The sequence below is a fragment of the Eleutherodactylus coqui genome, chromosome 5 (assembly GCF_035609145.1).
Source record: "Eleutherodactylus coqui strain aEleCoq1 chromosome 5, aEleCoq1.hap1, whole genome shotgun sequence".
NCBI classification, from domain to species: Eukaryota; Metazoa; Chordata; class Amphibia; order Anura; family Eleutherodactylidae; genus Eleutherodactylus; species Eleutherodactylus coqui.
The window spans coordinates 179,633,375-179,661,043 of NC_089841.1; the positions used below are offsets into that span (position 1 = coordinate 179,633,375).

At 40.8% G+C, this 27,669-nt stretch overlaps 1 protein-coding gene across 1 annotated transcript; it reads right to left on the minus strand.

Moving 5' to 3' along the window:
• Positions 1–210: 210 nt before the first annotated feature.
• FOXN4 (forkhead box N4) lies at positions 211–25,854 on the minus strand. Its single transcript, XM_066601969.1, has 10 exons — positions 25,178–25,854; positions 24,866–24,951; positions 9,065–9,228; positions 7,378–7,478; positions 7,179–7,289; positions 6,365–6,492; positions 6,181–6,277; positions 4,242–4,449; positions 3,748–4,119; positions 211–624 (listed from the first exon to the last, which is right to left on the minus strand). Exons 2-10 carry the CDS (start codon positions 24,946–24,948, stop codon positions 374–376), a joined length of 1,515 nt encoding a protein of 504 aa, XP_066458066.1. The 5' UTR covers positions 24,949–24,951; positions 25,178–25,854; the 3' UTR covers positions 211–373.
• Between the last annotated feature and the right edge of the window lie 1,815 nt (positions 25,855–27,669).

The following is a 27,669-nucleotide window of genomic DNA, read 5'->3' on the forward strand; positions in this document are numbered from 1 at the left end:
GGCTCAGTGCAGGATTAAATACCACATCTAAAGTCTGCGTGGTGAATACTATAGAGCCTTTCACAGTAAAAAATAATCAGAAGAAATATCTATTTTGGAACATTTTCCTTATAGTAGAGAAAATAGAAACCAATTGTAAGAAAAATCTCTATTCCCAAAAATAGGTGATTTCTTTCTCTTTAGTTAAACCAAGAAGAAATGTTATAAGAAAATAGGTAAAAGATATGCAGATTGCTTGTCAAAAAAAATGCAAAACCAGATAAACAAGGCAGCGCTGGAAATGTGGACAGTAGTCTTGTATGTAAACCATGTTCACTTTTACATTCTGTTCCCAGTCATTTTGGTTCTGGTGCATATGCTGTCTCTGGCAGATCTACAACAGAGCAATGGGTTTATTGCCCTGTCCCGTCACACACTGGGAAGGTGTTGAATTGTCCAAATTGGCATATGTAGTATATAGGCTGGTTACTTGGAAGTCTGTGAAGGAATGGTCACTGCTACTAGACACCGGTGTCAGGCCAATGGTCCCTAAATCACAGTCTGACAGCTGCAGAGGAGAGTTACTGAATGCTGCCAATGTGTCCAGATTGAAGCTGTCGTCCTTCATATCTTCCCAGATGTTACCTGGAAAAAGAAAGTAATATTATAGGTATGTAAGGTGCATATAGGTTGTGTTGAATACATATGGAAGATACATATTTCACTGTCCGCACTATTTTACAGAAAATAAAGGACTGCAGCGATAACATTTTACATCTATAGAGTACAACTAAAGATTGACATCCCGTATATACTTGAGTATTAGCCGACCCAAGTATAAGCAGAGGCAACTAATTTTACCACAAAAAACTTGGAAAATTAGGTGCCTCGAGTATAAGCCTAGCTAAAATTGGTAAAAAAAACGCTATACTCACCTCGCAGCCGGCGTCTGTGTACCCAGCACGATGGTCTCCCCGGCGGTGCCGCAGGCTGCTCTGTAATCCTCCCCACTGTCAGCTCTCTCTGCTAAACTAGGCTTTGAATTTCCCTGTCATCAGCAAGTACGCTCTGTGATTGGATCGAGTGCCAGCCAATCACAGCTGGCGCTCGATGAACCAATCACAGCCATTCAGTGATGTCATTCACTCAATGGCTGTGAATGATTGAGTGCCGGCTGTGATTGGCTGGCGCTCGATCCAATCACAGTGCTTACTTGCTGACAGCGGGGAAATTCAAAGCCCCATTTAGCAGAAAGAGCTGACAGCGGGGAGGATTACAGAGCAGCTTGCCGCACCACCGGGGGGTCTATCGCGGCTGCCGGCTGCAAAGTGAGTATTGCGTTTTTGTTTTTTTTTTACCTAGCTCACTCGAATATAGGCTGAGAAGGGCTTTCTCCGCATAAAAAATGTGCTGAAAAGGTTGGCTTATACTCGAGTATATGTGGTAATTCAAAATGTCATGTCTAGAAATGGCACAGTATTTCTAAGAACCTTAATCAGGAGTGTCCAACCTTTTCTGGCCCGAGGTCTGCACTGTCATATTGGACTGCTCCCAAGGGTTGAAATAAAGCTTAAAGGGTTATTGCCTATTGAGACGTTTATGGCACATCAAAAGTATATGCCAGAAATGTCTTTTAGGACTCGTTCACACGAGTGCTGTGGCTGCACGGTATAGCCACATGCAAAGATCACGGCTATGCTGCACTAAAGATTGCATGAACGGGTTAATTCCAGCTACTTGAATTAGCCCGTTCACACGATCCAAGGAGCAAGTATTCCAGCTCCCATAGGAGTTTAGGGAAAGCACGCACCAAAGATAGGTCAGGTCCTATCTTTGCACGCATGTCGTATCTTTGTTAGGTGCGCAAATTAAGCGTGTCTAACATTCTTTCATCATGTGAACACTTCTACAGGAAATCATTGGTTCCTATAGAAGCGCTTTCTGTGCGCACCTATACTATGCTTGTGTGAACGAAACCTTAGGAACAGGTTCCACTTCCAGGACTCCCATCTACTGGGAAAATTGGGGTCCCTTTCCCCGGCTCTAGTTCCCTCTCCTTAGGCTGGGTTCTTACATGCTGGATTCTGGGTGGAAATCTGGCGGTTTGGCCTCAGCGAAAAACCGTGAGATTTCCACCGGGAGAAGCGCTGCTTCAAAACCCACGGCACTTAGCCGTGGGTTTTGAAGTAGCCTGGCCGCACGCTCTTCTGTTGCGGCCAGTGCTCCCATAGAGGAGAGCGCGGCCACAGCGGAAGAAGAAAAAAAATGAACATGCTGCGGCCGGCGAATCCGCGACGCAGCGCCGGCTTTGCCACGGCAGATTCGCCGTCCCGTGTGGACCAGATTTCTGAGAAATCTTGTCCACATGACTGTCTAAAGCCGGGATTAGCGGCGGCGAAATTCCAGACAGAATTTCCGTGGCAAGTCCCCCCCGCGTGAACCCAACCTTACTCTGACAAGGAGAATTGGTAGTCACCGCATATAGATGCTAGCTACGGATTCTAGGCTGAAGAGGAACATCTTAGGAGAGACATGCTGACGTGCGTGTTCTGTGTCCTCACTATGGTAATGGTAAAAATACTAATAGTAATATTAGTAAACTATATAAAGAAGGTTTAATATTTTTCAGGTACATTTTAAGTATTTGTGAGAATTATATCTGATCTACCTGCATTCCAAAAGTAACTGAAAGCAGGTCCCTTGTTATTGTTAGAAAGGGATAATTTCCATTATGCACAATACGCCTATATGTAACCCTATGAAAATAGTGGATGGTCCTCTGAGTCAGTGCTGAGCGGCTCATAGTAAATTCTCTATACGTTTTTATATTCAGTACTTATATACATATTATTCAGATCTAGTCTAAAAATCCTGCTAGGAAAATAGTCAACAGGCTGCAGTACACTCTCAGGTTGCTCCCAGGGTACTAGTAATATTATAAGCTTTGCCTTTACTGATCCATAGACATGGCAAAAGCTTTGCGTTCCTAAAGTTATACAGTGTCTTGGTGGACAAAAAAAAGGGACACGTTTATTGTTGTATATCTATTGAATGCTGGCTCTGCCACATTTCCATATGTTTCTGCTCACTACAGCCTTTTGCAGTGCAGAACTACACAATGATGCAGTCACACAAGATTGACCTTAACTGCAATAGGCAATGATGAACCAAAGACAGGAAGTTCTGTCCTCGGTCAAAGTACTTATTACAGTTGTTGGTCAGATCAATCCCTAAAGGTAAATGGCTGTCTGCCCATAAATTGGCACTATGTTGAAAACAAATCGCTCTCTTCTAGTTAAATGTGACTTCTTCTGAACCATTTTTTCTCTCTATACTGATGACATAACCCTGTATACAAACAAAATAAAATATCGTAAGTGACCTTCTGATTTACCCCGTTAATGACTGGAAAAATGGTGAATTTGGTGAGTCTTTGTCATGTATAATAAGTTCACTACAACCCAAGAACCTTTCACATCTGTATTAGGGCTCCGTTGAAGCTTTCCATCTCTCTGTTCCGTTTTTGGAGAATTAAAACAAAAATAAATGTTTCCATTTTCCCCATTGATCTCAGTGGGTCTTTAAAATAATGGAAAGCAAGCAAAGCTTTCAGTTTGCTTCCATTTAAATCAATGGGGAAAAAAAGGAAATATTTATTTCCGTTTTAATTCCATTTCTCTGCCTGGAAAAATGGAACAGAGAGACGGAAAGCCGTAATGGAGGCCTAATGTTTGTGTGAATGGGCCCTTATTAGCACTAATATCCTACCTTGGAGAGCAAAATCCATGATGCTAGGATCAATTGAATCGACCTCTGTGTTCATGTCTGAGGTAATGCTGAGGAAGTCAGAAGCCCCCCTACTTATAATATGCTGGTGCAGCGGGCTTTGGGTCATGTCTGGAACCACATGGAGAGGAGGGCTTTGGGCTGGTGCAGGAGAACTTGATGCAATCCTAGCTTGTGCCTGAATTTGATGGTGTAAAGGTATGGACTGTAAAGAAAGCGTCATGACAGGGTGCGGCTGAACGTGCTGGATGGGGATGTTTCCAATATTTGTCATTACTGGTGCTTCTGACGTTGCCAACTTGCTGGGAGCTTTGCAGTTTTCAGGTCTGTCCATAATCAGTTTGTCAAGTTCATCTGTAATGAAAGAATATATATATTTGCAAAAATAGAGTCAAATATGTGTATTTACGCAAGACTATATGTGTAGTTTCTAGGTAAGGTCAACTGATCTTGCCAGTTAGTAAACTTATGCTTACCTGGGTTAGCCATGCTCCTTCGAATGGCTGGTAGATCTTTCCTCTTCCACTTCTGCATCTCCTCTTCCATCTTCTCTATCTTAGCAGGGTTCAGTGCCCACAGACATCCTTTGCGAGAAGATCCGCTTAACTTATTCTCCACCTTTTCAAAGCACTTGTTGAGGGACAAGTTGTGTCGCACCGAATTCTTCCAGCCATCAGGTGCCGTCTGTAGCAGCAAAGTACAAATTGTAGAAGCTTGTCAGCCAGACTACCATTGTAAATATGTTTTAACACGTGTTAAACAATAAGGGAATTTATGACACATATAGGCCGCATGCACACGGCTGGGTTGGATTCCGGCTGCGAGATCTCACAGCGAAATCCGATCCTGTGCCGGCCTGTGATCCCCGCGTACCTGTCTCAGATGCATTGTGGATGTGCCAGCTGGTGCAGCGCCCCACATCTGCAATGCAGAGAATATCGCACCGGCGGTGTCGCAGATCCGCTACGATTTCAAAATTGACATTTCAGAATCGCCGCGGGATGGGCAGCTTCCATTGCACAAAAATAGAGCATGCTGCGATTCTTCCTCTGTGAGAGGAAATCGCAAGTGATTTCCCGCTTGTATGCGTGGAAGAATCATTTTACATTACCCTGCTGACATTGCCCATTAGAAGATGGGTCATAAGGGAATGTACAGTAAGACCAGCAACAATACAGAGGTTGGCTGTGACATTTACACAATGTTTAATTGGGGGATAAAAATAAAACATCGCCAGCCTTATTCAGACGGCTATATTTTACGTCTGTGTGCTGTCCATGGTTTTCACGGATCGCACATGGACCCATTATAGCCTATGAAGCTATGTGTGAGTTTTTAAAAAAAATGCAGCATGTTCCATTCTAGTCCATATAATAGACAAAAATAGGATATACAAAGCACATGGGTGGGTGTCGGTGTACCCATCGATGCGAGTTGCGCCTGAGAATCCGAGGCGCAACTCACACATAGCCTTCTGAGTGCAGCCTTAACTGTTGACTCAGGGTAGGATAGATAAATGGATTTTGGTGCAGCAGTAATTAAAGCGACTTTCCAGTTCACAGTAAAAATGTTACAATACATATGGAATTCATAGTTAACATACATGGTGACTTCCTTCACAGTCTTGCTGCTGCGGGTCATCCCATTCCAAGTCCTTTCTTCATGTATTAGGATCCCCGAAACAGCTAAGTAGATTCTGGTTTGCCTTATATCCTCGGATATGTTACAAGGCCCGTTAGAGACCTTTCACACAAGATGGAATTACGCCGCAGGACGCAGCCACATCCACAGCTGCGGAATTCCACACCAAAATCTAAAAGTTTCACTGCGGATTTTGATGAGGAATTGCAGGCAGGTTTTAAGTCATTTTCAATTCTGCATCAAAATCCCCAGGTAGCTTGCAGATCTTGGTGTGGAAATTATTGCGGCTTGTGGTGCGTCGTGCAGCCTATTTCGTCCGAAAGGTCCTTAAGAAGGTCAGACATTAATTTACAGGAAAGCTACCTTCCGATTGGTGGGACTTCAGAGGCTATTTGTATGTGGGGCACTGACACACACTACATAGGGTAGTACTGTTTAAGAATTTGGCAGCCTTTTTACATTCATACATTCAGAGAGGACTGTGAATAAAGCGAACTGCGGCAACGACATAGAAAAGAAGGGCACCAGGCATGTTACCTATAGATTCTGCATGTATATTCATGTATGTGTTTAAAAAAAGTTCACTGGACAAGCCCTTTAATTTTTGGCTGATCAGTTTTCATGGACCTGGACTCACTGCAGTTTTCATCCATTGATGAATAGAATGAAACCCAGTATGGTCTGCTGCTCTTCCCATCCAGTTTGGTGCATTCAGCGATGCTATCATATGTACTACTGTTATAAGTCAGGATTATTGCCCCTCATCCGTCTTACCTTAAAATATGGGAAGTGTTCCTTCATGAAACTGTAGATCTCGCTCACTGGCAGACTTCCAGTCTTGCTATTTTTTAAGGCCATTGCAATAAGGCAGCTGTAACAAAGCATTCAATAGTGGGGACATTTTGCAATACTGCAGATTTTTTTTCGATTTGTGTATGTACAGAACTGAGAAACTCACCTGTATGAATATATAGGCTTTGGGTAACTCTTAGGATGTAGATCCTGTGTAGAATGAGCTGCCAGGCGTGCTTGAGAATATGGAGACTGTGCTCTGTAGGAATTGTTAAATATCCCAGCGGGAGAACACTGCAATGAGAAGAACATAAGGCACAAATGAAAATGTCACATAGACTATCTGAGCCCTAAAACAGTTATTTATATATGACGGTCAGCTGAAAGGAGGGATTACCCGCTTTTAACCCCATGCAATCAGTTCCCTGTTGGTATACAAATCATTCATATGAATGCAGCATTTTTAACCCTTTCCAATCCAATTTGAATCCTGGTTTTCCTAGCAGGCTACCTCTTTTTTTGCTGTTATACAGTGGCGCTATCTGCTGGCTAAAGCCAGTACTGCATGACGTGACACGTTGGATAGGCTCCGACAGCAGAGAGGCTGGCAATATACAGTAAGAGAACCCCGACGGACGTCTTCCGACATCGGAGCTGTACAGCCTTAAATCATAATGTCTTCAGAGGTCAGACAGTGGATTGGAAAGGGTTAAAGGTGAAATTTAGTCCGGTCACCCTTTAGTTCACAGTAAACATTTTCGCTATACATGTCATTGTCTATTTATAAAGAGGGGACTGGGAATGGGATAAACTGTGCCAGAAATATTTAAGCAGGAGGGCACAAGTACATCCTGCATGTATAGTGACATTATCACTGCGACCCAGAGGGTCTCTTTAATGTTATGTTTACGGTAATACGCTGGAGCGCAGTCAGGACCTCGCAGCTAGAAGAGCAGTAGATCCAAATACCAGTAGCTTACCTGCTGGGAGCCCTGAGATAGTGCATAGACCTGCTGAGTATGAGACTGATAGATAGGCTGCGGTGACTGAAGGCTTGGAGACTGATGTCCACTCATAGGGTACTGGCTGATCTGTGGAGAAGAAAAAAATCAAGCTAATGAATTTGCTTTTGCCCTGCCAATAAAAATGTCTATCTGCATATTTTATCTATGCACTTACATTGGAAACATGGGAGGTTATTGTATTAAGACCCAGAATGCCTTGCTGCATACTTGCTGGTATGTGAATCATTTGCCCAGACATGGCGTTTGAGAGTTGACCTGTGAATGAGAACATATGTGAAGTGGCAAAGAACACACGCAGTACTATAGATAACATGAATACTATGTAATACATAGTCACTATATATATAGTATGTATATGTGTGTGTAGATAGATAGATACACTATCTATCTATCTATCTATCTATCTATCTATCTATCTATCTATCTATCTATCTATCTAATCTAATCTATCTAGAATGTATATGTTTGTGTGTATGTATATGTATGTGTGTGTATATATATTAATATATACTGTATATGTGTATATATATATATATATATATATACACACACTATCAATCTATCTATCTAATTTATCTAGAATGTATATGCTTGTGTGTATGTATATGTATGTGTGTGTGTGTATATATATTAATATATACTGTATATGTGTGTGTATATATATATATACACTATCAATCTATCTATCTAATCTATCTAGAATGTATATGTTTGTGTGTATGTATATGTATGTGTGTGTGTGTGTATATATATATATATTTATGTATACTGTATATGTGTGTGTATATATATATATATATATATATATATATATATATATATACACACTATCAATCTATCTAATTTATCTAGAATGTATATGCTTGTGTGTATGTATATGTATGTGTGTGTGTGTGTATATATATTAATATATACTGTATATGTGTGTGTATATATATATATATATATATATATATATATATACACACACTATCAATCTATCTATCTATCTAATCTATCTAGAATGTATATGTTTGTGTGTATGTATATGTATGTGTGTGTGTATATATATATTTATGTATACTGTATATGTGTATATATATATATACACACTATAAATCTATCTAATTTATCTAGAATGTATATGCTTGTGTGTATGTATATGTATGTGTGTGTGTGTATATATATTAATATATACTGTATATGTGTGTATATATATATACACTATCAATCTATCTATCTAATTTATCTAGAGTGTATATGCTTGTGTGTATGTATATGTATGTGTGTGTGTGTATATATATATATATATATATTTATGTATACTGTATACTGTATATGTGTGTGTATATATATATATATATACACACACTATCAATCTATCTATCTAATTTATCTAGAATGTATATGCTTGTGTGTATGTATATGTATGTGTGTGTGTATATATATTAATATATACTGTATATGTGTATATATATATATATATATATATACACACACTATCAATCTATCTATCTAATCTATCTAGAATGTATATGCTTGTGTGTATGTATATGTATGTGTATGTATATCTATCTATCTATCTAATCTATCTAGAATGTATATGCTTTTGTGTATGTATATGTATGTGTATGTATATCTATCTATCTATCTAGAATGTATATGTTTGTGTGTATGTATATGTATGTGTGTGTGTGTATATATATATATATATATATATATATATATACACATATACACCGTATATGTGTGTGTGGATATATATATATACCCTGTTTCCCCGAAAATAAGACAGGGTATATATGTAGATATATATGTGTGTGTGTGTGTGTATATAGATAGATAGTGAAAAAGTAGCCTACCTTGTTGCTGTACCACTATGTTCTGGGTGTTCATACTGTACTCCATCCTTGCACTGGTCATTTGCTGTAACCTGGGCACATCCACAGAGGTCAGCCATGATAGAGACTGCAAGTCACTGGGAAGATCATCATCTCGCATTTGGGAGGGCTCAGAGGACACGAGCCTGTAAGCATTAACACTATAGGTAATAAAAAGCATACACGTATTCTGCATTGTATGTACTGCATATATAAAAAATGTAACAAGATAGCAGTTCAGGATCGCTGATTAACGGTGACTGAGATTAATGTATTCATATTTGGAAATGGAATTGATTTTGAACTGAATTGTAGAAAGTAGAGCGTGTAATAGGTCTTCTATGGAGCTGTGTACTGTATGTAATAGTTGAGTATGCTTTCAATGTATTGATAAATCTTATATTGACTCATTTCTAATATAATGCACTAGTGTAATGCAGTTAAAAGCTGATGAAACAACTAGGTTTCTAGATGAAATGAGGATACATTATATATCGAGTCCCATGCTCGCCATGCGCTGCACTCTGTACAGTGAAGTGTTTTGATTTTGCCCAGTCTGCGCTGAAGCTGCTTTTGTAGAAGAACAGCATGCCCTACCATTCATGCTCATAATATCCCTTTGCAATTTTGCAGGGTGAAGGGGAGAAAGGGCCCAGCTGACCTTTATTCCTGCGCTCCCATTGGCCGAATCATAAACAAACAAGATCAAACGAAATCATTTGAAAGCTGGGCAGGCCCGGCTGGGTTGCAACAGTTGGTTCTGTTATTGAAAGATGATTGCCTATTGTGTCCCCAAACGGCTAGAGCCGACTGACACGTGTCTCCATTGTTTTGTTTTTAGGTTAATTGTTTCTCTTTTTCATCTTCCTCCCCCTCTCCCTTACCCCTCTACACAGACCCTGCATTAATCTAGCTGAATGACAGCAGACAAGCAACGCACAAAAACATGCCATCTGCCACCCGCCTGGTGCCTACTGGCCTGAAAGAAGAGGCTTGTGATTTTTCCTTATTTTAAATCGAAAGGTCGGATAAGGGGTGTTAAGAGTCAAAACCCTGTACAAATGCCTCCTGTCATGTGGCAAACCTCCTTCCAGGATTGTAAAACACTATCAAGCAATGTGTTAACACTTCCCATTAAACTCACCAGATCGCTCCTGGGACCACAAACATACTCATTTATTAATCTCACCATAGCAATATTCAGCTATTAACATGTCTTTGCCATTTGCATCATTTTTATTCTGCAATGAGCAGCTTTTTACTATGAATACAAATTGCCACTAACTCCTGCTGCAAGCCAGGTGTCTGTAGCCTTTTGGCCCTGGGATCCAAGTAAGGAAGGCAGATGTTCAGTTTTCAATGAGCATTTACTACAGTCTATTTATTACAGCAGTAATGGCCGAACTTATACATTACACACATGTGTCCCTGTCCCTTTATGCCCATCCTATACATACGTGAGTTCCCAGCTCCTCCAATGAGATCCACAAACTATAAAGTCTTCACTCTTACGGATCGACGTGTGAAAAATAATAGTGTATAACTAATGTTTTTCATATCTTTAGCAGTTTCACATCTGCTTTGCTTTCTGTTTCTATTCTTTCAGTCTAAAGTTAGACTTTTGTACTTTTTTTTTACTGATCCTGCCAATTGATCTGTCAACAATCTAAAGTCTATGAGGAACAGTAGAAACAAGGATCAGACAGGTTAGAATTTTCCTAAAAGAAGCTTTGTCCTTTCCCTCGGATCAAAGATGGAAACAACTTATCTGTCCCTCTTATGACCTAACATTTGCACTTAGTTGAGCCATGTGTGTATGTTAATGAAGAGGGTCATAGCTGTTGCTTGAAAGCTACCTAATGTCTATGGCCAGCTTGGGCCTTACATAAAGTACAAGGCAAAAGCACATTTGACAAAAAATAGTAGCTGCAAATATTTTATTTTTATTAATCTAGAATATTCACAAAACATTTAATACGAAAAAGGCTAAAGTATGAATAATTATTCAGCAATTGTACTGCACAAGACCTAAATAAAATGAGAGGAGCAAATAAAAAACAGCATATTATATTGTGTAACAATTTATGACACTGATTTAACTGACACAATCATTAATGTATGATATTAATATATAATGTGTCAAATATATATCACATAGGGCACATTTTTATTATATAAACATTTTGTATCTATGAAATATATTTAGCAAACATGTTCCACTAAATGAAAGAACTTCTGTCAAGTTAAAAATTACAAAGGGACCAAATTACTACAGGTAGGATTAGGCGAAACAATTTGCTCTGGTAGACGAGCGCCGATTAATGGGATCTTATACAGGCCAAATCATAATCTATGATCGTTCATCCCCATAGGGTTGACATTGGTCGACTGCGCATCTCCCCATTTACATGGGACAAAAGTTGTTTAATTTACCGTTGAGTATTTTTTTTGCTCATATAATTGATACAATTGGCCAATGAATCCGCAATGTCAGCTCTGCAGGGATGAGTGATCACATAAACGATTGTTCACCCCATAACAATGTCTGATTCCACCTATGTGAAGGCCCGGTAGAGGAGCGCTGATCTCATTAATCAGTACTAGTGTACCTGAGCAAATTGCTCCATCCAAAAGGACCCTAAAACTACTAAAGAATGTGTAAAGGTGGCACAATGCAGAGTCTACACCTTTTATAGTAGCGGTATAGTGAGAAACATAAAGGAATAGGGCAGGAATATTGTAAAACGTTGACATAGTAAATGGATTATTGCAGCGTGTGAAGGTCTGGGGGGAAAAGTAATACAGAATAGAGGAACTCAAAGAGGAATGATATATAGGACAGAATAGGGATGAAGAGGAATTACTGCAAGGAGTGGAAAGCAATCACGGAGGTAAAATTATATTGCAGGTGTGAACACGGAGAGTGAAGAGTGCCATGAGAAAAGTTACTGCAGGGAGACAAGAAACCAAATATAGACTAGTAATTGTGGCAGAGAAATATGGGTGGAAAGCCTGTATTAATGTAGAGAATAGAATGTGACTATTACTGCAAATTATGGAGATATGTAAGAATTTTGTTATGTGAATCATAGAGGAATAAGAAAGAGAATGAAGTGATATTTTGTCAGGGTTCGAGTCTGGGAACTCCCATGCTCCAGGCGACGTCTCACCCTAATAAGCTATTTAGCCTGCTGGACAGCTCCCTTGCCAGAACTTGCACAGTTTCTTGCTCCTGTAAACCCAGCTCCTGATCAGTTCCACCCCTCATTGATTAGACACTAAACCTGGCACTGTTCCTCCCTCAGTAGGGGATTATTCTGCTCCCAGCCAGTAGTCAAGCTCTCTCACCTGCTGCTCCCCCATACAACTACCTGACATATCTACCTGTGTACCGACCTCTGGATTCCCTAACTACGCTACCAATCTGCACCGGTTACAACAAGAGACTCCAACCTTCAACCGGATCGTAACAGGAAGGTAAGCAGGCAGAGGAGAATTACTGCAAGCATTATAGAGACACTGATAGGAGGTTACTACCGGGCAGGATATACATACCTACAGTTAGACCCTCTCTAAGAACTAGTATTATTGATTTGTGTATGCAAATTGCAAGGTAAAATTAAAATTTAAAGCAACACGTAGCGGATGGGTAGGGTGGAGAGGGAAGGTATGAATTGAGAATGAGTTCTATGTATGGAGCACGCAAGTCAAGATAATAAGCTGTAAGTCCAATTACTTAAAAAGTCAAGCCAAGTGATATCATATAATAAGCATCACAGCAATATAATTCATAAAGCTTATAGTACAAAAGCAATTCCTAAAATGACCTTGTATTACTTGTTCCAATAGGACACAGTCAAAAGGCTTGTGGGATTTTTTTTCTAGGACTGCTTTACTAGGGTAGGCCAATGTTGTACTGCATGCATTTGCAAACACCAAGTAGACTTTCAAAGGAAAATGGTCACAAAAAGATTTTAGAAAAGCAACTAGGCATAAAGACCCCAGACTACAAGACTATAATATAGAATAAGGCCATGGGAGCAGAGTGAGCTCCGATCGTCGACCTGCTGTATTGTCACGAAACTGAAAGCCCTTACAACATTGAGATTGTGAGTGCATATCCAAGTGAGTCCTGAAGTGTGTCCCTGTAGGCATACCAGGTTAAAGAGACTGTAGTGTGATAGTCCAAGAGCAGAAAGCATGAGACAGTGTTGCCAAGTTCTGAAACGGTGTTACAAAATTCTAACACTGTGTGCCAAGTAAAAGGACTGTGCCGCTAATTCTGCAGCTAAGTAAAGACTGTAACCGTTTAGTGCAGTATATGTGCCATCTACTGCCTGAAGGGTCCTACACATCAATACAAAAACCACAAACATAGGATTGGTCACTTGGCTTTTGTGATTTGTCCAGCCCTGCGTAAATACTTATTTACTTCCTCTCTTTCCTCTTTTCTTTCTCATTTCTTTCCTAGAGGGACTACTATAGAAAATCCAGAATGTGTGTGTATATATATATATATATATATATATATATATATATATATATATATATCAACGAACACACGAATATATTTACTACCGTGTTTCCCTGAAAATAAGACATACCCTGAAAATAAGACATAGCATGATTTTCCAGAATTTTTGAGGCTGCAAAATGATTTTTCAAGCTTTTTGAGGATGCTTGAAATATAATCCCTACTCCAAAATTAAGCCCTGCTAACAGTTAATTAAAAAAGTCAATTTAAATAGTGTCCAGGCAGCTATACATGTAAATAAGTTAAACCTTTTTGAACAAAAATTAATATAAGACACTGTCTTATTTTCGGGGAAACACGGTAGGTAAGTGAGTTACACTTATTGTCTACATCAATATGCAATCTACACAATCCATTAATGATGATGGCTTAACTAATAATCACTTTGAAAGCCAAAACGCAAGGCCACTTGTACCTTGATAGCCACCGTATGATTCACGTCATCCAGACATACATGTCAGTTCACATCAGCATTACAAATACTAACTCACCACTTCAGGTGATTTTTGTATCATGCATTGAAGAAATACTGCCACAGATAGGCAAATCACATATAAATAAGGGTATCATTCTATTAGCAATAAAGCAATACATTTTCCTGTACATTGAGTATCCCTGACAAATATTAAGCACTGATAAAGTACAAAGACAAGAGCTATAAAGACAATATCAAGCAATATCAATCACTTCCGGATATTGTTATATGTTTAGGCTCACAATCTAAACAATGAATATAATGCAATCCTATTTTAGCCATTGCCTGTTCCTTCAAGACGAGAAAATGAATATATCAGAAACTCCCATCAGTTTCGAGTATTGACCTGAAATGACCTAGTGCCCTTATTTATAGGTAATTTGTAAGCATCAGCCAGAATTGGAAGGCATATGACAACATAAACTCTATTCCACTCTATGTAAAGTTATTTGTCTCAATATAATCACAAGTTAAGTAACTTGCAAAAACCAATGCATTAGTTTTTTCTTGGTATACTTCTACGCAGTTTAATATTTTGGTTTAAACGTACTCACTTTTGCCTGAAGTACTGGAGCATGGCCTGTCCAGCTGTCTGACCGGCTCCTGTTCACAACATTCACCCGGAGACTCTCAACTAGTCACCCGACCAGCACCAATTCTAGTGCCCATGTGGCAAGCCTCCGGGGAGCGTTTTGTAACACCCCCTCAAGCTCTGCATTGTGTGTGATACAGATCATGAACAGGGTTACATAGGAAATGCTCCCCGGAGGCCTGCCAGAAGAGGCACCAGGTTATGGCCCAACTACATGGAGTAATAGCTTTTAGAATTCTTTCATTTCCGAGCAGTCGTAATGCTTATTGACAAGTCTAAATGCACAGAACGATCAACAATAAAGGATAAACTCTCAATTATCATTGATCAAAATTGCTTGTGTTTGAAAAACGGCTATATGTCAATACTTTGGGCACCGAACATTGCTGGCGGATTATTGAACGGAGGCACAGGAGCTGATAAAATGGGAGGAGTAGTTCTAGTAATCTGCGCAAAAGTCAATTTTTGTGTTTGGCAGCAATATTTCTTTAAGATTTAAGTAAAGTACATACAGAGGGGAAAGGTGCCAAACAAATGTTTAATGCGCCACATCTGTTTGTTTAACACGCTGAACACTTGTTCGGCATCTTATGCTATTTGCATAGCCCATTGCCTTCTACTGACTGCTGAACTATGCACATAGGGTAGGCATTAGGAGATGAGCGAGCACCCAAATGCTCGAGGCCGCGTTATTCGAGTCGAGCTTTTCGTAAAATTTGAGAGCTCTACTCGAGTAATGAACCCCATTGACTACAATGGGAGACTCGAGCATTTTTGTATGTGGGACGCCGGGGCCGAGCTTTTTTTTTTTTCTCCCTAGGTTTGTCTCTCTCTCTCTCCAGCCAGCCAGCCAGCCAAAAAATTTGCCATTGACGCACATTGCGTCGCGGCGGGGAGGGGCCAAAACAGGCACGTCACAGTGGGGAGGAGCCAAAAACTGGGGCGGGGTCGAACACGGCTTGATACTCATTCGAGTAACGAGCACCATCGAGTACGCTAATACTCCAACGAGCATCAAGCTCGGCAGAGTATGTTCGCTCAACTCTAGTAGGCATGCTACGTTAACTATGTAGCGTGCTAAAACATTCAATTTAACAAGTAAGACATCTGTAAAAAAAACACAGGAACCAGTTACATTCCTGCCTTATATTATAAGGGTCTGCACAGGTAGATTAACCACTTGATAGTGTTTAGCCTTCATTGATCACCTGAACTATGGGGATTGTGTATAGCTGTTGCAAACTTATCAAAGTTCTATTCAAAGTTGTGCTTGACATTGCCACTTTAATAAACATGACTTGACAAAATTTCATGGCATGGCAGGGAGATTGTCTATGCTGGAGGCTTGGCTATGTATGTAAATAGAGCCTTAAAGGGGTTGTCTGAGTTATAGATATTGTGTAAAATGCATTCACCATGCAGTAACATAACAAATAGGCTTATGCTCACCTCTTCCCACTCCCGTTGTGGCAGCTCTTGATCCTCTGCTCCTGTGTTTGTTTACTGCCTGCAGTCCCGCCCGGTTTACAGGACATTACAGGCCCTGTAGCCAATAACTGAGCTCAGGAATCAATCATTGAGCTCTGTTATTGGCTGTAGTACCTATGACCTCCCATAAAGAGTCTGGGGAAGCCTGTAAACATGATATTGGAGGGGAGACCCAGAGCGGCGCCGCAGGACACAGAAGCGGGGAGAGGTGAGTATAAGTCCATTTGTTATGTTATTGCATGGTGAATGTATTTTACACAATATCTATAACTGGGACAACCCCTATAAGTAGTGGGCAGAACATGTTTGCCCAGTGTCGTAGCATGAGATGAGAAAGAGCTGAGTTGTGTGATCTCACTGGATGTTGCTGAGAGGGCCTGGGTAAGCAAGTGTAGCCGGCATAGTGGAGATACCCCTGTCAAGTGCCAAGACATTGCCAGATTAATCTAATGCCTGGGGAGCGAGATTGCTAGAGGCAGAGTAGGGCTGTATTGAGTACTGATTTCCATATGCTCTTTCCGCCAGACTGAAACCGCCTGTTACTACTGTTTTCCTGAAAGTCTCTTCCGTAAAGAACTGTTAAAGCATCATAATGTGGCACAAACTCTTCTCTGCCACCCGTCTTACCCCGCGAGACACTACATACAACTGGTACGACTTTGTGAAGCCCAAGTTATCTGCAGGTGATTCGAGTTCAGAAGCTACGGCAGCAAATGCTGGTCTCATTCCCCCGGCCTTGTTGGTGAGCCTGCGGACGGCGTACAATATAACCAGCTTTGTGTTCTAACTATAATGAAAGCTATAAGATTAAATATTAACTGAATTAAATTTACACAGCAAAGACCCCTGTGAACGTTTAAGCTCACAAGGTAGCATAAATGAAAGCAGGGATACACAAATTATCAACTGACACATGATTGACAGTCATTAATTAGTCCCATTAATAACTGGGGTGGAGTTCAAACCAGCCTCCACCTCCACAAAGCATGGGGATTCAGATAGGGTATGTCCTCAGCCTGCCCAAAACACGATACTAATCCAATCTGACATGCCAACATTCCCATGGTGCTATGCCGCTTTTTGACAAGTCAGCCTCTTTATGAATGTTTATATCAGGGTGGTCCCCATGAAACTAATATGCCTGGGTGGGACAATGTAAGCATTGACTGGTGGTTTGATGTAACATAATTAGTTTTGACTCCATGCTTTCCAATGTGGGGTAAAGGAAAGATCAGCATGTTATATTTAAAAAGTTTTGATTTGGACTCTTGAATTATCAGCAAATCCCTAATGTAATATTACTGTCATCCCTTCGAAATGCAGGTTATTTACTGCCACAGAGAATGTAGGTTCCATTTATGAAGGAAATGATTCTGATAATAACATTATATTAGGTCATTGCAATTCCATATAATAATCTTTAAATGGGTTCTCCATTTGGATAATTCTACTTGTTAGAATGGCTCCTTGACAATAAGCTGATCACTAAGTGCCCTGCTTTTGAGACACACAGTAATCAGCTATAATTTGCTACCGTGTTTCCCTGAAAATAAGACAGTCTTATATAAATTTGCCCCAAAAGAGGCACAGTGTCTTATTTTCAGGGGTGGGGTCTTAGAATCACTTGGTCCACGGCGTCTAAGTCCCTCGCACTGGTCTCCGGCTGCAGTGTAATCCTCAGCGTTGACACAGCAGTCTCTTTCTGGTGATGGGGCTTTGAATACTACACCTCCAGCAAGCAAGTGCTGTGACTGGATCATGAGCACCGCTGGCTCAGCCAATTAGGGTCGGGTAGGGCTTATTGTATGGGTAGGTCTTATTTCCGGGGAAACACGGTATAGATCCGATAGTAAGTGTTCAATTTCCCTGCGGCGCCATCTTACGCTAAGTGAAGCATTACACAGTGCTCATTCAAATAAACAGGTTGCTTTCATAATGCAAGACAGGACAGGTCCACCAGAGCGAGAAACACTTTTGTAGCTACTCTTCATTCTGATGAAGTGATAAAGCATTCTAAAACAAAAAATCCCCCTTTTATAACTCAGAATTACCTAATAAGGTATTTAAATATGGGTTTTCTAAAATATATGGGCCTCGTGTAGAGCAGAGTGATAAGGCAGCAGAAATGCAGTCCTAAGCTCTTGCTTATGACCTGAAGGTTGTGGGTTAACCCTTTCCAATCCAATTTGTATCCTGGTTTTCCCAGGGGGCTTACTCTTTTTCTGCCGTTATACAGCGGTGTTTTTAATGCTGGCTAAAGCCAGTACTGCATGAGGTGACACGTTGGATAGGCTCTGACAGCAGAGAGGCTGGCAATATACAGTAAGAGAACCCCAACGGATGTCTTCCAACATTGGAGCTCTACAGCCTTAAATCATAATGTCTTTACAGGTCAGACAGTGGATTGGAAAGGGTTAAAGATTGACTCAGCCGTCCATCCTTCAAAGGTGGGTAAACTGAGTACCAGGCTTGCCAGGGGGGTAAACGATGACTGGGGAAGGCAATGGCAAACCACCCACGCAAAAACAGTCTGCTTAATAACATCACGTTGTGACTTCACTCGAGGAGTCAGTCATGACTCAGTGCTTGCACCAGGGAACTCTACCTTCATACATGGCAGATTTTCCATCATGGTACGGATTTTGCTGCTGCTTTGCAGGAGATTTCACGCCTTCCAATTGAAAGGGTGACATTTGTTGTGGATCTGCATTTAAATTGGCACTAAGTGGTGTGGATATTGGTCCAGATCCACGCCAAAATCCACCATTTATGAATACATCCTAAAGGTCATGTTATTGCAAAGCCACTTTTTTTACATTGCATTATCAGAAACATTATATCAGCCAAAAACCGTTAATCAACAGTGACAATAACAAGTCATGTCAATCAGACTGGGTTGTTCCCTAAAGGTGGTCATAAACATAAGATTTTTGTCAACAGGATTTGCCAATCTGGATTTCAACCCCTGTATTCATTATAATAAGTGGCAACAAAGGAGTTTGGTGGCCTCTTATCTTCCCCTCCATAGAAATAACATGGACGAACGGGCATGCTTAGGTTAGGGCAACTTGACAACTCAGGACCCACAACACAAATACTGCAGTGTTGCATTGCAACAAAACATCTATTGATTCTTAATGGGGTCACATTGCAACCCAACACCTTACAGAACTGTGAAACAAAAAAATCATTAGATTTTTGGTCACTTGTTGTAAACAGCTTTGCCAGCATATAGACCCCAATGCAAGTTTTGTGCAACTGCTCCTTGCTTACAGCCTGTTTGCTATTTGGCTGTTGCTTTTACAGCCAAATGGCAATTCTAAAATAGTCAAACAAATGTATTTGGTCATGCGACTTGCCTGACATTGTTGACGTGACCCACGTCACTGAGTAGCCCTAGCCTAAAGACAGGGAATTGTATTCAGCCAACAACTATCTTAAGTCTATCTTTTCTCTCCAGTGAAATGAATGGAAGTAAGAGATAACTACATGTACCCATGGATTTTTATAACTACCATTTATTTAAAGAGGACCTGTTCATTCTCCTGACTTGTCTATCTTAATATATACTTGCGTTCCCCATGAAATAACAATCCTGAAGCATCTTTTCTTAGAATCCTGAGTTGTATCTCTCTGTTGTTCCACCTAGAAAATTATGAATTAATTGACAACTGGGTATTACAAGTTAGGGGTATGGCCTTAGACACTCTGAGGTATGGTCCTATGTAGTGGAAACCGCACCGCTGACATGCAGCTGAATTGAGATCCCTGACGATGCTGCAGGCCTGTGTGGCTTACTAATTAATTGAGTGTTCCCTAGCTATAGGTTGTTAATAGGCAACCAGTTTGCCTAAAACCGCACGATCATTAAGAATGAACAGCTAGTGAACCTATTAAAGCGACCCTCCAGTTTCAGGTCAAAATTTAGTCCTGGGACAGAAGGAGCAGGGGGGTTATATCTGCAGTTGTTCTTCTCTGCTGCCCTTCTGATCCGCCAATTTCAGGCTCTGTTTTCATCTGTCCACGATGGCTGCAGCAACTTTCTAACTACCTAATACACACTGTGCAGTACTCTCCGATTGACCAGTGATGATCACATGAGCAATTCTGGCCAATCAGAGAACAGGTATAGTGCATTGGTAGTCTAACACTGGAGATCAGGTAGTTTGAAGATTGCATTAGCCTTCTTGGCTGCCTGGAACTGGCAAATCAGAGGGATGGCAGAGAAGGACAACTGCAAGTAATTTACCCTCTTCGTCCTCCAGCCCTGAGACAGAATTCTGTCTTAAAACTGGAGTGTTACTTTAATTAATTAATAAGCAGCATGGAGCGGCATCACTCTCAGGGTTCTCGGCCACATCACTGCTGCAAACCAGCTCTGCACCAGCTGTGCGATGAACATGATGTGGGACTGTACCCTGATACTGTCCAATCAGGACTAATAGTGACTTGGTAAAACCCAGTTGACAATTTATTCATAAATTTCTAGGAGGAAATTGTAGAATACAGAATTCTAAGAAAATATTTTTAGAAGTATTTTTTATAAAGAACAAGGGGATGCCTGAAAGAAATAAGAATCTTTTTCTGATGGGTGGGGTGGTACTAGCACAGGTGTCTGTTGCTAGGTTAATGTCTGTGGAGCCCTTCTGAGACGGTATGTCAGAAGACATAGTTGGGGAAGGTTCCATTCAGCTCCAGTGATTTTTTTTTTCAAAAAGTTGTTCAGTTTTTCACCTATTTTTGATGGCTTACTCACATGTGCAGCTGTGAAATTTTGTTTCCTTTTCAACTGATCAAAGCACTCATAAAAAAAGTCGCACAGCGCAACATTTGGTGAATACGGAGTGTGATGCAAGGATGCCATGTTGTTTTTCGGCAAACACTGCTTAATGCTCAGCGCTGTGGACAGATTGATTGATATGATGGAAGAACCAGTCACCTATTTGCCCACACAACGTTGAGTGTTAAGCAACTTTCGATGAAAAACAGCATGGCACTATTGCCAAACCCTCTGTGTTCACCCAATCTTGCTCCATGCGATTTTTTTTTTTAACAAGTGTTTTGACCATTGGAAAAGGAAACAAAATTTCACAGCTGCTTGTTGTTCATATGAATGGCCATTAAAGATAGACCAAAAACTGAACAACTTGTTTAAAAAAAATCACTGCAGCCAAACACAACCTTCCCCAGCAACGCCTGCTGGCATACTGCCACAGAAGGGTTCCGCAACAGAAGCCTGTACTAGTAACGCCCCAACCACCAGAAGATGACTCCTGTTTTTTTGGGGGGGTACCCCCCTGTATGCAATTATTTAATGAAACAGACTTGCCAGGAGAGCTGTCAAGTCATCTATTACTGAATATGTACTGCACATGCACGATCACCTCTCCAGTGAAAATAGTTTATAAGACAGACTGCCACATTATCATGATATTACTTTTATGTCATATCTTTATTTATTATGTACTAGTATTCTTCAATGTGTAAGAATTTGCTGTGAAAAGACTAACCCTACATTCTGTTAATCTTGAGGATAACTACACCGGAATGTAATTCCATTATTTATGTGATACTTTACAGTGAATATAATGTATTCAGTCACATATCTGCAGATATCTGTTGCTTACCCTTATTTAATCCAATTCAATACACTCAGCTCATCAGCATTTCCCTCTTTTACTTTATATTGTGAATGGCAAACCAAGAACATCTGTACAGCATATTTCTCCATTTCAGCAATTTTGCTGTGTTGGACAAAGACCAAGTCTCTTTTCATGGCACTTAAGATATTTAGAGCTTGTTATTGCAGTTATTAGCACAAACCACTTGTACATCATTTAAAGCTTGAATAGTCATACCCTAAATATGCTTTGACTGCTCCAAAAGATGCTCTCCTAGAGATCCCTGCACAGAGGCAAATTCACACAGACCTTCTCTTTAATTGGGAGCCATTCTTCTCCCCCAGTTATGTGGGACTGCGGAGCAACCCCGCAGTGATCCTCGGATCCCGTTATGTGCCATAGTGACAGGGCAAGTGTAAACAGCACTCATACAAAGTGACAGCTCTATTCTTTCCTCTGTCAGGCCTCATGAAAAAAAACTTGCCATTATTTACTCAGCTCTCTCAGGAGCAATCACAACTACTGGAAAAGAAGTACAATGTGGTGGCCACTGACTGACAAATCAAACTACAGAGCTTAGATAAATCGTAAAGGACAACAAGCTTCACAATGGTATTCCTTCATAGCAGAACCGTAAATACTAAAAAAAAAACTTTAACTGCAAATGTCCATATTACTTTCCACAAATCCTTAATCATTAAAGTCAAACTTCCCTTTCAGTTTGACTATTCATGTGAAAATTAAACTTTTTTCAATGCTTCATAGCAACAGACTGCAAACTTTTCAGAGTGAACTCCTATTAAGGCTTCTTATAGACGCATGTATTTCAAATCCATATTTAATCCTTTTTTTTTGCAGACTGTAATACAGAACTAATGAAGATCTATGAATCTATTTACATGGGTGTATAAAATAAAATACACATGTATTTTATAAATGCAGCATGCACTAGTTTTATCAATTTATGGATGTAATAGGACCATTGAAGTCTATGGAGAGCGATTAAAATACAGATCCATACATGTTCCATCTGCATTTGCATGTGTTTTTGAATTCATTGTTTGTTTTTTTATATTGTTCAAAAAGTAGATACGTTTTTCCAAAAAAGAAAATAACACCAATGAATTCAAACATGGCTACAAATACAAATGCAACACTGATCCTTTTGTTTTTATAATATGTTTATATTACGGATCCATACTACTGATGTTTACAAATACACTTGTGTGAAAGAAGCCTACAGAGTGCCAAGTGTGAAACATAGAAGAGGATATATCCAATGCTTCCTGCAGACATTAATCTGTTAAAAAGAATAACCAAAAAAACTAAGAAAAAAAATTCTTACAAGGCATGCTCAAACCAAGGGAGTCACGTGTAAAAACTGTTGGTCAAATGCTTGTATGAGTTGTTATATGCTCACAGCTCCAACACACAAGAGTAGCAACATGTTGTGACATATTTGTTACAAAGTGTTTCCAACATTATTAACTGTCACAAATGTAGCAAATAAAGTGATCAACTCTTTAGAAGATCATCCCCTTATCCAGACCAGGTTTTCAGTTCTACCTTATATTATATATATTGGCCATCTTTTTCCTAGAGAGGACCAACCCCCCTAGAAGACCACTTTTCAATAGAATTTTGGTTGGTTGTCTCAAAGGCGTTTGACTTTAGGTGTCACATATAGCTCAAGTTAAACATATTCCTCACACATCATGAGACAAAGTGCTGCAGTTTTATTTCTGCATTTAGCTCTGATTTTGTATATGATGACCTATATAATATCCAGCTTATTAGGAAGTCTTTATAATGTAAATTATTTCATTTATTAAATGGATTCAATTATACACAAATCATAAATAAAACACATCAACCAAGATGAATGATTAGATGATATGCCAAACAACTGCCTCACCTGGCACCACCAATTTATAAGGGAAGATCGCTGTTCATTGTGATACTACAGAAACAAACTCTGATCTGTTGCCTGTAGATTATCCATCCGCACTCCGCACTATTACAGGCAATTCCACACATTCTACAGTATTCTGCTTTGTATGCACCAGGGGGTGCTAAAATCTTTATCCTCAAAGTACAGACTGATACATTTCAGTTACAAGTAGCAATGAATAAATTGTATTTCCTATTTCTTAGAGCGCCATTCTCCATTCCTAGTAAAGTGATCAGGCATCTTTTACTTTGCTTCCACCGTTATTCTTTAGGTGTACACTTCTATTTACATTGCCAAAAATGTTGAGGGACAAAGTATTCGCTTTTGGGATAATTGCTATTTTGGTAATTGCTTCAATGATTTTTTTTTTCTGGCATTCCTTATTTTGTCATTGACTAAGGGTGAAATTACTGTAAAAAAATAGTACAGAGGTAATTTCGGCAACAGTGATTTACTGTCAGTGATAGGAGAGGTTTGTCCACAAGATTCTGAAGCCAGCAGTTGGAAGATCAATAAAGCACATTTATATTGCATACATTGATTGCATTAAAAGGTTCTATATCTGATGTTTGGTGCAACCCTAGTGGCAGGTAAGTGCTTGGAAATCATAAATATGTAGCATGAAAACAAAGTTGAATAAAGGAGATAATAATTCTATCATTTACATCATCTCATAGAAATACAATTCTAGCACACGCAAACTCATAAAAATGTGCATATATATATATATATATATATATATACATGGCATTAAAAAAAATATATATATGGCATCAATATATATATATATATATATATATATATATATAAACCATATGATACCACACTCACACTTTCACATATATATATATATATATATACACACACACACACATATATATATATATATAATTTGATGCCACACTCACACTTTCATATATATATGTATATATATATATATATATATATATATATTATACATACATACATACACACACACATATATATATAATTTGATGCCACACTCGTACTTTCAAGCATATATAGGTTGATGCCACACTCACACTTTCAAGCAGTTATTATGTAGTTAAACTGTTGCTATGACAACTTCATGGCAGGGTAAGGTAAGATAGGTGTAGGTACCTGTATTCTTGGCTGGGGGGTTGGTTCTCTTCGGATGTCCTGATTATTCCAGACATGATTCCTGAGATGTCACTGTCTATCATCTCCTTTAGAGTGAAAATGTACAGTTAGAAAAACAGATGGACAGAATGACACAAGCTAGACAAACAGCCAGATTAACCCTTTATGTGTTGATGTCACCACAAGTGAGCCTGTGAAGCTGCATGCATACTAACTAGATGGATGCAGCAGAGAACAATCTGCATGTATCTCCCCAGCACAGACAGCCCTTGTATTCTGCGTGCAGCCACCCTGGAAGAAGCCGAGGAGTACCTAATAATGGTGGTGCACGGCAGCACCTGCGGGTGGCTCAGCTCCGGCCGCTGCTCTCCTCTTTGTAATGTGATTTCTCGCTGCTCCCCGAACCGTTTTTAAATTTCCCTCTCAGGAGCTGTCCAGCACGGCGCATGCGCACTGCAGGCCCGGGTCACTAGCAGGGCAGGCGAGGCCACTTGTCTCTCATAGCGGGCGCTGCTCTCTGCTCCGCGCACCCTCGCCCTCTGCCCCTCAACAAGGTCGCCTTTGTGCCCACTAGCAGTCCTCGCGGCCCAGCGTCCTCTCATCTGTTTATGCCAGTGTAATCGCCATGTTCAGGCACGCTCGGCAGAAGTACACGGAGAGGCTCCTTCCTGGCTTTTAGTGTAACTGTTGTCATACAGTAATGCGGGAAGCCGCCGGCTGCTGTCAGGAACGTTATCCTAATGCACCCGACACATCGGGGAGAACACCCCTCGTAGCGCTGGCGATGGTACGTGCCCGCTGGCACAACAGCCGTTGCGATTTTGAAAGTTCAGTTGAGCCAGGCCATTTCGGGGGGGGTTTAGTCTAGTGGACTCCTCCGGTGTGTCCGCCGCGGCTCGCTGAGGCTGCTGTGTGAGCGCAGCGCAGGTGTGTGCCGGCAGCCCCGCGCTCCTCTCTGCTGCCTCACTGCCTGCGCTCAGCCGTTGGCGAGTCAGTGAGCCCGCCCGCACCGCGCTGCCCATGCCCGCCGCAAGACCCGCGCCGCAGCCCGGGAAAGGCAGGTGGGAAGGCGGCAGCAGGAGGGGGAGAGAAAGGGAGGGACGGGAGGCGCTGACACGGCGCAGGGGACAAACATCCCGTGTTGTCTGCACACAGATACATTGTATCAGTGCAGGGCGCAGTGTCGCCGCACGTCCCGGCCGCACAGCTGCTGTTCACACAGTGCAGGAGGGTCGCACCGTTGTCACTATGTGTATCAGTGCACTGCTGTGTCTGTGTGTTGCATCTGGAGTCACTGGAGTGTTTTTCACCAGTGCAAAAAAAAAAAGTAAGAAAGTTTTCCTGCCCCATTGAAAACAATAGGCGATGTGTTCCGAGGAAACGCCTGAAGATAGGACGTGCCACGATTTTTCCGCACATCACAATGCTAAAAAAAAGAATATTCGTGCGTAATTTGTGTGTCTCACAATGCACAAATCTCGTGCGATTTACATGGCTGTTTAAAAGCGGCCTAAGGGTGCCTTTACACCAGCGAGAAAATTGCGCCATTTTTGAGCAATGCAAGAAAACGCAGAATTATGAAGCCCAGGCTTTTCAATGACTTTGCGATGTTTTCACTCATGCGATGTTGCAAGATTTGTAAATCGCAGCATGTCCTATCTTTCTGCATTTTGCTATTTTTTCTTGCCCTATAGAGCCTCCAATTTATCGCAACTTGCGATGTTTATGCAATGCGATTTTACATTAGCAACCCCTCTTGTCTATCGCGCAAGGAAAACGCAGGCTGCTGCGATGCGCAATGCTTTTCCAGGAAAAAGCATAGCTGACGCTCAAACATCACCTGAACAAAAATGCAATATTTCCGCAATTTACTTGTGGCGATATCACGCTTGCCAGTGTGAAGCAGTCCTAAGTAAGCCTGAGGTATGCTGCCAATAGTGGCCTTAGTAGTAATAGTACCCCTATATTGGCCGCAGTAGTAATAGTGACCCCCACAGTAGTAATAGTGCCCCCTATACTGGCCCCAGTAAGAATAGTGGCCCCAGTAGTAATAGTGACCCCCACAGTGGCCTCAGTAGTAATAGTGTCCTCTATATTGGCCACAGTGAGAATAGTGACCCCCACAGTGGCCCCAGTAGTAATAGTGACCCCCACAGTAGTAATAGTACCTCTATATTGGCCGCAGTAGTAATAGTGACCCCCACAGTAGTAATAATGCCCCCTATATTGGCCCCAGTAGTAATAGTGACCCCCACAGTGGCCTCAGTAGTAATAGTGTCCCCTATATTGGCCCCAGTAGTAATAGTGATGCCCACAGTAGACCCAGTAGTAATAGTGCCCCCTATATTGGCCTCAGTAGTAATAGTGTATGTAGTGCTCGTGCCTGCACAAATAAAGAGTGCATTTGCGTAGGCACTTCTCGTTCACATAGGTGGTGGAATCACCCCGCCCTGATTTAAAAGGCTAATTTGCCTAACCAGGTCCTGGTGATCGCAGGTATGACCTGTATTTAGCGCATAACCACGCCGGCAGATGTGCGTGTTTGCACATCTCCCATAGACCTCTATGGAAGTCGTTCGTGCGCAAAATGCAGAAAGATAAGTCAAGTTCTGTTTTTTTGCGCCCACAAAAACTGTGGGCACAAAAAAAACAAAACATTGAAATCATTGGGTTCTATTCTCTGTGTTATGCGCAGAATTTTCTTGCACGCAAAATCGCGGCATTTCACATTTGTCTGACAATACATGCGATGCCAACGCCAGATTCTCCGTGTCAGTTGGTTTGACTTCATCAGAAACAGTGAG

Excerpts from the sequence above, each read along its gene's own strand:
- FOXN4 (XM_066601969.1), bottom strand. The coding sequence starts at position 24,948 with ATGATAGACAGTGACATCTCAGGAATCATGTCTGGAATAATCAGGACA. Across the intron at positions 7,290-7,377 it reads TAACCTCCCATGTTTCCAAT|ATCAGCCAGTACCCTATGAG; the intron begins GTAAGTGCATAG and ends TCTTCTCCACAG. Across the intron at positions 4,450-6,180 it reads AACACTTCCCATATTTTAAG|ACGGCACCTGATGGCTGGAA; the intron begins GTAAGACGGATG and ends TTGCTGCTACAG.